At 45.5% G+C, this 13,207-nt stretch overlaps 1 protein-coding gene across 12 annotated transcripts in view; it reads left to right on the forward strand.

The window, feature by feature from the left end:
* The window catches only part of PHACTR1 (phosphatase and actin regulator 1), a 491,697-nt gene that overhangs the window by 293,881 nt on the left and 184,609 nt on the right, over positions 1-13,207 (forward strand). For all 12 annotated transcript variants that reach the window (XM_070457043.1, XM_070457047.1, XM_070457042.1 and 9 more), the window contains one exon: positions 10,833-10,997. In XM_070457043.1, the coding sequence (XP_070313144.1) occupies positions 10,833-10,997 (165 nt within the window). The remainder of the gene's footprint in view (positions 1-10,832; positions 10,998-13,207) is intronic.

Below are 13,207 nucleotides of genomic sequence, written 5' to 3' on the forward strand. Positions count from 1 at the left end.
GATTCCTGGGAGATGAAACAGGAACTTTGTTTTGACTATCTCAGGAAGAATTTTGTGGATAACATCTACTATCTCAATGAATAGAAACACCTCTATAAATTTAAATTCCCCTCCTGTCAAGTCTGTTAGCAATGTTTTTTGTCCATTGACTGTCTGTGGTCCTGGAATGTGAATATCCTCTCAGCACATAACTCTGAAAATAGAAAGTACTTGACTTAATAGAATTGTTTTCTTCCAAAGCATGTGAATTACCATTGCGCCCTAGAAATTTTTTTTTTTAATATTTAACCAAATCTGAGAGAATATTTTAAAATTTATGGCCCCTGCTTTGACCAGGTTTAGGGCCTAATAGGCAATCCCAGTTGAGAGCCCACTCCTATCAATAGCCCCAACAAAATCCATAATTTAGTCTCATTGCCTGGCGGGGCTCACTTCCTCATCCCTGAAGAAGGACTATGAGTAGGAGGGTGGGAGGAGAATGCAGTGTTCTGATTGGCTGGCTCTGGGTCACGTGCCCACCTCTGGCCTCGGGAGTGAGATCGCAGTTTCCTGAGTTGCCAAGACTGGAAGTGGAGGAGAGGTGATTGTCCGGAGGAAAATCAGGAAACACAGACCTCCTGCCCAGATGCCAAAACCAACCCTTATCTTAACAGCTAGTAGGCAGTAGATTCCAGATCTGAACCCACATCCTCTGGTTTAAAAACTGAGATTCTTGCCACCATACACCATGTATAGCCCTTTCTAAGTAAAGCAGATCTGAGCCTGTTTCAGGCCACACTGGCACCTGCTGAGCTCCTAATTGTAGCCTGGGTCACAGGGGCTTCATGGGGAACATCTTACTGGTTCTGCGTGTCCTAGTGACTGGGTGGGTATCCTCCAGGGCATGTTTGCTTATATCATATGCATGTGCATTTTATATATGCGTATGTTTTATGACACTTTAGGATAAGACCAATGACAACCACTTTTCTTTTGCTCAGTCCAGTTGCTCAGTCGTGTCCAACTTTTTGTGACCCAATGGACTGCAGCACGCCAGGCTTCCCTGTCCATCACCAACTCTCGAAGCTTGCTCAAACTCATGTCAGTCGAGTCGGTGATGCCATCCAGCCATCTCATCCTCTGTTGTCCCCTTCTCCTGCCTTCGATCTTTACCAGTGTCAGGGTCTTTCCCCATGAGTCAGTTGTTCGGGATCAGGTGACCAAAGTTTTGAAGTTTCAGCTTCAGCATCAGTCCTTCCAATGAATATTCAGGACTGATTTCCTTTAGGATTGACTGGTTTGATGTTGCAGTCCAAGGGACTAAAGCATCAATTCTTTGGCACTCAGCCTTTTTTTTTTTTTTTAACAACTGAAGAGACTTAGCAGCCACATGTGACCAGCCATTATCTGTTGTATGGTCAGGCTCTTTTTTTTTTTTCCTCATTTTTATTTTTAAAAATTTTTTTTCTTCCATTTATTTTTATTCGTTAGAGGCTAAATTACAATATTGTAGTGGTTTTTGCCATACATTGACATGAATCAGCTTTCTTTATGGTCCAACTCTCACTCCTCATGACTACTGGAAAAACAATAGCATTGACTCGACGGACCTTTGTTGGCAAAGTAATGTCTCTGCTTTTTAATATGCTGTCTAGATTAAGTTACACTGGCCTCTGTTTTGTAGCCTTTTCAAAAAGAAGCTTGTTTTCTCCCTCATCACTGAAGCCCTGTTACATTAGTCACTAACATAGAGATTTGAAGAGTCAGATTTTCATAGTGTGGGAAGGTATACTTGAAAATAGACAAATCTTCATTTAAAGCCTGGCTTTCTCTTTGCTGAGAATTGCATCTTCCTATTCATCAGTTTTTCAATTTCCCCACCTGTAAAGTGGAGATTGAATAATAACAGTAGCTCGTAAGAGTAATGTGAGGATTATGTAAGGCATTACGTATTGAGTGCTTAGGTTAAGTGCCTGGCTGACTTTGTGTCTAGAAAGTGGTCACTGTTATAATACTATCATCACCATCATCGTCATGGTCGTCATTCTCATCAATACATACAGAAGCACCTCCTGATTAAAATCTCTTCCTGTTGCAAGGAACTCATACCCTGTTCAGAGTTTGCAGAGTTCATGTTAGTCATGTAGCTGCTTATACAATGACCTCTAAAGTTCAGAACCAGTAGACCTACCCTCTTTTCATCTTCAAAAGTACATCTTGGGGCCTAGGATTTAGGGATATTCTCTTATTCCTCTTGGATTTCAACTACTGCTTCAAGAGCAGATTAACACAAACATGGCTTGGGCCGTCTTTGGTCCCATGGGATCCATGAATTCCCCTCTCTCCTACTGATGTTGTCATAGCGTCCTGGTGTGCCTTTGCCAAGGTGCCAGTGAAGGGTGGCTGTTCAGAGTGCGGAAGACAGTGGCAAGCCTGGGAAAGCCCTTTAAGACCAGCTCCCGCCAGTGGGTGGGACTGCCCCCTGCCAGGCAGAAATCTCTGGAGCCAGAAAGGAGGAAGTTGGCCAGTGCGTGCTGGCTCAGTGGTAAAGAATCCACCTCCCAAGCTAGAGAACTAGGTTCGAACTCTGGGTCGAAGGAAGTGGCAACCTACTCCAGTATTCTGGCCTGGGAAATTCCATGAACAAAGGAGCCTGGCGGGCTGCAGTCCATGGGGTCACATGGAGTTGGACACGGTTTAGCGACAGACTTTCACTTTTTGTTTTTTTCATTGGCCTGGGTACATGCAGCCTAATTGACTTTTTCTACCTGCTTCCAGCCCTTAGGACTGTAAGGCGCACCCGTTACTGGTTCTTCCCCGGGAAGAATACACTTCCTATAACAGGATTATTGATTAGCTGCTTTCTAAATATAAACACTTTTCTGTCCCTCCAGAGGCACAGTGGCTGAGCGGTGTGTGATGGTTGCATCTGGACTGGGGGTGAAGTTTGTGGGCATATGACTGGCTTCTTCTTTGGGGAGTCCCAGGTAGAGAAGGCAGCCACCTGTGTGTCTAAGTAGCCAAGGGGCTCCAGAGTTCCGTCCCCTCCTCACTGGAGCCTGCCTCACTCAGATTAACCAGCCTTTGGATTAAGACAGAGAAAGCCTTTGTTCACTGAAGCTGTGTTCATCCCTAGTAGCTCAGCGGGTTAAGATCTGCCTGCAATGCAGGAGATCCCAGTTCGATTCCTGGGTCAGGAAGATCCCCTGGAGAAGGGATGGTCTACCCAGTCCAGTATTCATGGGCTTCCCTGGTGGCTCAGATGGTAAAGAATCCACCCGCAATGCAGGAGACCTGGGTTCAATCCCAGGGTTGGGAAGATCCCTGGAAGAAGGGCATGGCAACCCACTCTGGTATTCTTGTCTGGAGAACCCCCATGGACAGAGAAGCCAGGAGGGCTACAGTCCATGGGGTCGCAAAGAGTCAGACACGACTGAGTGACTAAGCACACAGCACATGCCTGAATCAGTGGATCCAATATTAATTCTAATATTGGATCCATCTTTGACTTGCTGGTGAGGGGTGAGGAAGAGGCAGGTGGTACATAGAGGGTGGGAGAATATGTAAGGACAGTGAAGGTCAAGGGAAGGCTAGAGCGAGAAGAGGTGTGAACGCCACAGATCCTTGTCCTCAGCGATGTTAACACCAGCGTGTTTTCAGGAATCACATTTGTGTTTGCACTGGACCCTTTAGGAGCCCCATGGGCGATGTGGCAGTTCTGCTTTGCCTCCCCGCCCTTACAGGCTCCTGTGTGACCCCTAAACCAGGCGACCTTTTCTGAGCAATGAGCCTCCATTCACCTTCATGGCCACCCCCTCTAATGCCCAGTCCTCCCATTCAGCACCTCCTGGAACTAGGCAGTGGGTCCTGATTTTTAGAATAAATATGCATCACTCTTTTTTGTTTTTTTAAACACAGCTGGTAGTTAACACAGATCAGTCGTAGGTTGGACAGAAACGCTTCATAGAGATCTGGCCTCTAAAGGAGACTGTGCTGTGACAGTTTTGGAGTGAAAAAGGGAAACCACAGCCCTCTTATGCCTGATGCTTCATAACCATCCTCCATGTCCCTGTGATAAGGTGTCTCTTGGAACTGAAATTGCATTTTTAAAAGGGGAAAGCAATAGTCGCTGAGCACTTCCTAAATGGCCAGGGGCCTGTGTGACTTTGTTTTGCAGCTGTAAGCAAAGGTCATGCTGCCTGAGGCAGAAAGGTGACAGTTTTGTGCCCTGGGCAGCTCAGTGTACTTGCCTGACAGCTCTCCACCCCCATCCTGGGCTCCCTTTCCTAGACTGGTGAGATGTCATGAAAACAGAACCCCTTGCAATCTTGTTGGAAGGGAAAGCGAATGTTCCCAGATCCTGCTACATAAGCATTCTCTTCTGGGGTTTGCTTTGGGTTGAGACGCAAGAGTCCAACCTGGGAGCCTCTCAAGTTGTTCAGAAATCCCAAGAGCACTCGGCACGTGGAGAGATCTAGAGTGGAGGCCCCAGACGTCCTGGCCCTTCTGCCTCGTCCGTTGACTAGACATCAGACAACACGGACACTGTGGCTCCCTTCTGTCCAGACTTCTCAGGGGGGCCCTGGATGACTAGCACATCCTAGGCCAGCAGGACACCAAAGCTGGTGCTTTCTTTGGATAAGCCTTTTGAGAGCTGAGCCACCATGCGAAATAACCATCGTAAGGGAATGCCAGCTGAAGTGCCCTCTGCTCTGCCCCACCCCCCGCAGGCTCTAAGAGCCCGCCGCCGCCGGGAGCAGCCTGCCACCCAGAGCGCACACAGACACTGCTACTTGGGTTCTTGGTAATTAACAACTTATTGAGGTATTAATGCCTCTTTTGTTACCCTGAACGTTTTTGACCAGACTGTATCGATATTCATTTACATAACAAATCACCAGCCGCAGGTATTAGCTTCTGCAAAAATCCCCTGGTCAATAATGTGGTAAAATCATGCATCCATCTGGGGCTTTGTCTCCTGCTTTGCTAAAGGGAATGAAAAGCCACCTCCTCCCAGACGGCCCCGCTCTCTGATAAAGTCAACCCCAGCCATGTTCTGAAAGGGAGCCCAGGTCACCTGGTCTGTTAGGAGGGCGTCTTTGATAGATGCGCAGGGAAGACCCCAGAGATCCAGGCCTCCCCTCCTCCCTCAGCTCTGAATGAGCGCAGCTGCCCAGCTTCCCACCTTAGGGGATCAGCGTTCTCAGTTCTGGCCGTTGACATTCGAGCTGATTTGTGTCTCAGTGAGCACTTTCTCCAGACAGCTGTCTCCTCTCTCAGCAGCAAGAGGAAGCCACCTTTGAGGGCAGCGGGCTTGGGCGAAGCAGCCTTTCCTTGATGTGCTTCAAAAGAAGGCTGTTTTCATAAACAGGCCTTTCCTCTCCTACTCAGCTCCATCCTGTTCGCTCCTGTCCCTGGGGTTGGTTGGACAGAGGCCACTGTATTCTGAGCCATGTTCTGTTTTCTTGTTTTTCTTCCTCCTCAAACTGTGTTCAGAGTTGGTCTCTTTCTTCACTTTCAAGCCTTCCAAGGTCATTGTCTAGGGGCAAAACAAGTTGAGAGCTAGCCCCTTCCATCAGATGTACAGGGGGGAAGAAGTCGTGTGATGATTAGAACATAAGCAGTTAAAGTAATCCATCTGTTCAAAAAATCTAGCCTTAAGGACTAAACATCTTGGATTTAATAATATACTTCATAAGGGTTCATTTAACGATGGAGTTATAATTAGGCCTTTATAATGTTTTGTCAGCTCCTTTCTACTCTAAATTTTTCAAAGGCACTTCTAATTTCTTATAATTATTTTAGCATGGTAATTTCAGAATAATTTCTATTCATTTCTGAAAGTTGTGATTGTGAAAGAGCTTTTGGGTCCTCGCGATGCATTTTTCTGGGTCGAGTAGGGATGATGATTTTCATACCTTTCAAGATGGTGTGAATGAGTGGGGCCAGATGCCCTCATTCATTCATTGAGCGAACAGACCATTAGGAAGCACCAACTATGAAAGTGGACTCCATGGCAATCCTGAATAACTTGTATCTGGGGTGTTTTTTTTTTTTGGCTTCAGTATATACCCTCTCCCTTTAATCCTTAGCAGAAGATGGTTTAAGTTGGCTGAACTCATAGAGGCCTCAACCTGGATGTTTTAGTTTAAAAAAAACTTTTTTTTTTTTCCATTTATTTTTATTAGTTGGAGGCTAATTACTTTACATCATTACAGTAGTTTTTGTCATACATTGAAATGAATTAGCCATGGATTTACATGTATTCCCCATCCCAGTCCCCCCTCCCACCTCCCTCTCCACCTGATCCCTCTGGGTCTTCCCAGTCCACCAGGCCCGAAAAACTTTTTATTTATTTATTTAGTTATTTATTTATCTTTGGCTGTGCTGGGTCTTAGTTGCTGCGCAGGCTTTTCTCTAGTTGAGGGGTGCGGGCTTCTCTTTGCAGTGTCTTCTCTTGTCTCAGAGCACAGGCTCTGGGCTTGTGGGCTTGAGTAATTCTGATATGTAGGTTTGGTAGTTGCAGCTCCCGAGTTCTAGAGCACAAGCTCAAGAATTGTGGCGCATTGGCTTAGGTGCTCTGAGGCATGTGGGATCTTCCCGGACCAGGGGTCGAACCCATGTCTCCTGCTTTCACAGGTGGATTCTTTACTTCTGAGCCACCAGGAAAGCCCCTGGATGCTTAAAATTTTTCACCTTTTGTGTCTTAGACTGTTTGGAGATTCAAAAGATGGGAACTCCTCCAGCCAAATGCAGATACTCAAATAAACATGAAATTTTGCATATAATTTCTAGTGGTTTGATTTCCCTCTCCCCAAGTCCGTTGGGTCTAGGCGGTGTTTCATTTGGGCTGCAGCATCTGTTTAGTGAAGTACTAGAAGATCATTCTGGGGAGGAACTTAGATGGAGATTCCTGAAGGGCAAAGCAAGAAATAGAACTTTCTACTGTGAGTTACGGGGAGCCATTGGAAATTTCTGAGAGAAGTAATCTAGCAACAGTTTAACATGTAAGTTTGAAGGCAGGAGACTAGATAAGGAAGGTAGGTGCAACATCTGGACAAGCTGAGATTATCAGCTAAGGTAAGAAGTTTTTCAAAGGTGGTGGCCACAAAAGAGAAAGTTATCTTGTGGGAGTCAGATCACCAGCCTGTCTTGAGTTGGTTTCCATCCTGGACTCAAACCCTCCTCGGTGTGGCTTCCCACAGTTGTCACTATGTGCCTCTTCCCAGCTGTTGAGCATTGTTGAGGGGGCATCCAGATGGTTCTAGTGATAAAGAACCCGTCTGCAGTGCAGAAGACATGAGACACGGGTTCAATCCCTGGGTCAGGAAGGTCCCCTGGAGGAGGGCATGGCAATCCACTCCAGTATTCTTGCCTGGAGAATCCCATGGACAGGAAGCCTGGTGAGCTGCAGTCCATGGGGTCGCAAAGAGTTGGACACGATAGAAGCGACTTAGCATGCTCAACTCAAGCAGCTGGTACCCTTTAAAGAGAATAATTTCCAAAATCAGTATTGCTCCAGAGGCTGTTTACTTGTTCCATTTGGCTTCTATTTCCTCATTGCAGTTTTTTTTTTTTTTAAACCAGTCTGCTCAGCCTCTCTGTAACCCAGACTTGCTTAAAGAAGTCTCCTCCATCTTTATCTTTGTCTCTTCAGTCTCCAATAATCCACTTTATCCATTGCTGCCAGATTCATCTTCCTGAGGCTCACATCTGATCCGTGCCATTTGTGATCAGAGACCTCGGTTCAGATGTTCGTCGCTCAGAGTAAAGTCTTTGATGACTAATTTCTGTAAGTACTTTTGATCCCACCTCTTCTCTTCCCTAAGACCCCTGTGTCACAGACTTCCCAATCTCATCCCTGCATCTTCAGTCTCTTGCTCTCCACTCGCTCTCGCTGCTCAGCCTAGTAATGTGATCCTGTCTTCCCACCCCTTCCTGACAAACTTCCTTCAGTAGTTCTCCGTGAGCTTAAGAAATAAAATCCAACTCCCTAAAGAAAAAAAAAAAAGACTTCATTATTTGGCTTCAAAGCCCTTGTCCTTGATCAACCATCCTTTCTTGCTTCTTTCCTTTCTGGTCAGAGTCCATTAAAACACGTAAAGTCTACATTATCTCCCTGGTCATGGGAAGCGAAAACCTCATTCTTGCTTTCTTGTCCTCCGCCATGTGGCTCTAGAAAATGACCACGATGTGTTGACTCTCTCTCTGCCGAATCACATCTTTTCCCCGTGTCCCCTCTGTCACTACCCTCGAGACGTGTTTGGCGGCCTCCTTTGTTACTCTCCCCGCGGCCTGTCTTTTCACACTCCACTTCAAGATGCCGTGGCTGTTACTGTGATATTTCTCAGAAACAAATCTGATATTGTGTCCTGGTCGTTTGTCTTCTCAATCGGACTGTTTAAAACTGAGTCCCTCCCCCACCTAGACACTCTTGATATCATTTACTTGTCATACTTACCTTTTCTTTTCTCCCTCAAGCAGCTGTCTGCTAACATACTGTTCGGTGTACTTACTTTGACTGTGTGTTGCCTGCTCTCCACCCTACCCCTCAGTGGAAGCTCCATCAGTTGGTATTTTTAATCTCCTGTTTACTGACATAGCCCAAGTGTCTGGTACACAGTGAGCACTCCGAAAGTATTCATTGAATGTAATAATGTCAATTCCCATTTTCAGATTCTCATCCATCTCCCTCTGCAAATAGGGTCAAACCCAAACACCCAGTTTTCCGAAGGCTGCAGAGTCTGGCTCCAGACCCATCCCCCTCCTCTCACCACTGACTCCCCGTCTCACCCAGTGTAGCTGACCCCGTGGGTTCCCTGGGTTTCTTGTAGCTCCCAGGCATGCCGTATTCTTTCAGCCCACTCTGTTCCTTTTCGGTCTCTTTCTCCTTCCAGGGATCCACTTCTCTTCCCCATGTCAGGAGAACGATTCCTTCTCTAAAATCCCGCCCCAAATGGCACACCCTGGGGTCTTCTCCAGCAGTGAAGAAGAGTCCGCCCTCTGTCCTCTTTGCCTCCGTTGAATTTGGCAGTTTCCCCCTGACAGCGGAATTTTCCACACTGATGCCACTGTCCCCTCCTCTAGAGTCTGCCCAACCATGTCCAGTTCTTCGGTGTATCTGCTCCAGGAAAGATCAGTGTCTGGTTCAGCATTAAGTGGTCATGTAAGACAGTGATGGAAGAGAGGGGCTCCCCATGCACTGAACCCTATAATCAAAGGGTTAAGTGCTTTCACCATGCAACATGTTCAGATCGTTGGCTGCTCACCACCGTCCCCCAAATTCATGCCCCCACAGTGTTCCCTGATTCCAGCAATGGAGGGGGCCATTCCACTGACATGATCCATGGGGCATCAGGAATGATCTGCCTCCTCCCCTCACCCACCCAGTCAGTCCTGGGTCCTGTTGACTTGGCTTCCCAGACGTCTCTAAAATTCACCTGCTTTCTTTCAGTCTTGACACAACCTTCACCAGCCTGCCATCATCGGTCACTGTCACACTGTCTGACACAGGGTTGAGGTTCCACATATAGGTCTGGTTTTTTTCATTTATTTAAATTGGAGGATAATTGCTTTACAGTGTTGTATTGGTTTCTTCCATACGTCAGCAGGAATCAGCCATAGGCATACATATGTCCCCTTTGAACTCCCTGAATCATATAGCAAATTCCCACTGGGTATCTACTTCATCCATGGCAGTGTATATGTTTCAAGCTGTTCTGTCTCTTTCTGTTGAATAATTGAATCTCCTGAGTTCAAACCATACTGGCTGACAGCAGGTAGAACATCAGGCTGTGAGATTGAGCTTCAGAGATCAACCTGTGTTGCAAAGTCCAGGTTTTTCTGAAGGATGATGTTAGAGGCCCAGCAGAGTAGTTCTGCGTTGGTCTTAGCTCTAGATGTAACTGGACTTTCTGGAAAGGCAGGTCCCTCCCGCCTGCCTTGATTTTGCCAATGAGGTTACTTTCTCTGATTATTCCTGTCATAAAAATTCAAGTCGGGGTCTCTTTACCTCCCTGAGATCTATAGCTGCTCAAGTACATTGGAAAAGAGTTTTGTCCCAAGTGATAAAAGGAGTCAGAGTGATTGCAGCCCTTAAGAAAGGGTCACCGAGGCGTTATGAGTTTGAAGGTCTTCATGTCCTCAAATGTTAAGTTGTTGGGATGAGTCTAGACGGTACCTAGTATCACTCTCAACTCTCAATTTCTAAGAATTTTTTATTAAAGCAAAGCACCAGGAACAAAAAGACCTAGAGGAATTAAAGCAATTATAAGATCTACTGAAGTGTGGTTCTGAAAACAGTCAGTTGGATTTTTAAGGTGGAGCCACTCATTCAGTAGAGTCTAGTGCTTCTGCCCGTCTGAGTGAAGCATCATCCTAGGAAAGAGCGTCGTGGGTGGTGGAAATGTTGGCATTGGAATGGACGGTTGGTAAATGTTTTCTCCTTCTTTTCTCAGCAGACGGTGTTACAGTGATAGCATCTGCCAAGTCTTGCTTGAGAAAGTGCTGGACCAGTAGTTACACTGACTCACTTCACTCTTCTCACGCCCTGTCCTCACCTTGTTGGGAGTCTGTGTCAGGAGGGCTCTGGTCCTCCTCGTCCTCCTTCTTAAGCCTAGATTAAGGTTGGCCAAATCCGTTTTGGGTGCTCCAGATCCTCTAGAGTTTGGCTGACTGTCACCAGCCTTTAGAACACATTGGTATGACTTCCATTCCAAAAGGCAAAAAGAGAAACGGAAGTTCGGTCATGTGATTTCTGTTATCTGTAACCATGGAAAACGTTGGCCATCTGTGAGGCTCCCGTTTTAACACTTTTCTTTCTCCTTTTTCCATCTCCTCCTCGGGAAAACAAGCTGAGGAAGTGGAGAGGCTGGCGGCCATGCGTTCTGACTCCCTCGTCCCAGGCACCCACACCCCACCCATCCGGAGGAGAAGTAAGTTTGCCAACCTAGGAAGGATCTTCAAGCCTTGGAAATGGAGGAAGAAGAAAAGTGAAAAGTTCAAACACACATCTGCAGGTAAGATCATTTGTTTACCTTGATTTTTCGTTGGGCGTCTGTTGACTTCAACTTGGTACGTTTGTTAGTAGAATTTAATTACAGTTGGCTGCCTGATCCAAAGGAAAGAAAAAAATCAAGCCTTGGAATTGCTCTTGTGTGGAATAATTCTTCAGTGTGATTGAAAATGGCTTTTAGATCCTATGTGTTTTCACGAGTCTTGGGTATTTTGTTGTTGCTTTTCAGTTTATATAACCACCACTTTGATTTGATCTATAAATACCTGAACTTACAGCTACACCTTGCCCATAGTTGAATGCTTTCATTCCAGCATTGACAATCCATTTCTTATTTTTCGTCCTTATTTTCCCTTCTCCGGTAAAAAAATCAACACAGAGCAGAAAGTAAGCTGTGTATGGTCGTTGGCAGATAGGAGTAGGTTTTTTCATGGAGGAAGAATCTTGAATAAGTGAAACAACATTGCAGAATGACAAAGGTAACTCTCTAGTTCATAGCCTAGTCGACAGCAAAGGAATCTGGGTAAAGTCAGCAGGGCTGGGGTCTGACAAGCACAGACTCTGGAGTCAGATGACCTAGCTTCAAGTACAGCTCTGAAACTTGTTAGTTGCATGACCTTGGTTGATTGAACCTTGTACCCCAGTTTTCTCATTTGTGAGATGGGGTGAGAATGGTACCTTACATGACGAAGTATTAGTAGGATGTTCATGGTGGCATTTCATGTGAATTTTTTTTTGATAAGAGTATTACAGAGAGAAATGCGTGGGAAAGAAATGCTGAGAGTTCTGATTTCACTCTGTTGGGCTTGAGATGAGATGATGGAGGACCATGCAGACTCACTCTCTTTGTTTCATTCTGATTTTGATACGTAAGTACACAGGTCATCCAGGGTTACTCTGGGGCTTTTAGTTGCTTCTAACCCCATGTCCTGTTCTCCCTCCTCCTCAGAATCATCACCTTCTCTCTTTCCTGGTCCTCTACCCCCTGCGGCTCACTCCCAAAGTGTGAAATAGGCAATCTGCTTCTCGTACCTTGTCTACAGAGCTGAGAATTTTCATGCTGGTTGCTTTGAGGAATGAAAGAGAAAAACAGAGATAGGAAGGTTGCCAAGTCTTGAAATCTGTACCAGTTTTCATGTAGCCATCCCCAGTTGGTGCTTTCTGTTTCTGAGATGGAAGCCTCAATGTCCTGTTGCCATCATTTGTTCATTCCTTCCTGAGATTAGAATGAACCTGTGAATTTCATGAATCTCTAAATGGTCACCCTGCTGACAGTCTCTTCACCTGAATGCGTTCTCCCTGGCTTTAGATCATTATATGGGCTTGTTAAGGTGTCGTAAAGCATATAGGTCATTTACATACTTCTAAACACTCCTGAGAGTTTTTCATGCAAGCAAAACTCTAAAGAGATGACTCTTCTATATCCCCCCAGAGTGAAACAGAAAAGGACACTTACAGCCTTGCCTTGGAGAAGAGAAATCTAAATGAAATATGTTCTCAGGCAAAGTGAGGGGTCAGATGTGAACAGGAAAGAAACAGGGAATGTTCTGGAAGCGCTGGAAAAAAATAATAAGGATTCCACAAGTTCCTTTGTGGTCCTCCTGACTGTGCTATGAAGATAGCTTATAATGAAACAATCCTGTATAATACATTTAAATAATTGCCATGTGTCAGCATGAACTCCTGAACAGTGCTGTAGTGGATGCATTTCCTCTGGACATTTATGAGCTTGCCTTGGTCCATTTGGCGAGACCGTAGGGCGAAGCTCCGATGCTTCTTGTGCAGAAAGGCACCTGAACCTTTGTGCTGACTTCTTTAAGGTGTCAGAGAACTCATCCTTTGATGGATGCAGATCCAGTGGCATCAGACTACTCATGAACCATTAAAGTCTGAAAATTTTTTCATTGAAAACTTTAGAGAGGAAGAATTAAGACCTGAGATAGGCAAAGTTGCAACTTTAATCTTTCTTAGTGTTGACCGTTCTTAGCAAGTTATTATGACCTCAGTGGCCAAACTGGTTAATTTGGCAGATGAATATAATATTTCCATGTGTTTTATTTATTTTTAAAAAACATATTTATTTTATATTTGGCTGTGCCAAGTTTTGGTCATGGCACGTGGGACCTTCTGTCTTCATTGCAGTCTGTGGGATCTTAGTTGTGGCATGTGAGAGCTAGTTTCCTGACCAGGGATCGACCCCCGCCCCCCTGAATT

This window comes from Odocoileus virginianus, chromosome 27 (genome assembly GCF_023699985.2).
Source record: "Odocoileus virginianus isolate 20LAN1187 ecotype Illinois chromosome 27, Ovbor_1.2, whole genome shotgun sequence".
Lineage (NCBI taxonomy): Eukaryota > Metazoa > Chordata > Mammalia > Artiodactyla > Cervidae > Odocoileus > Odocoileus virginianus.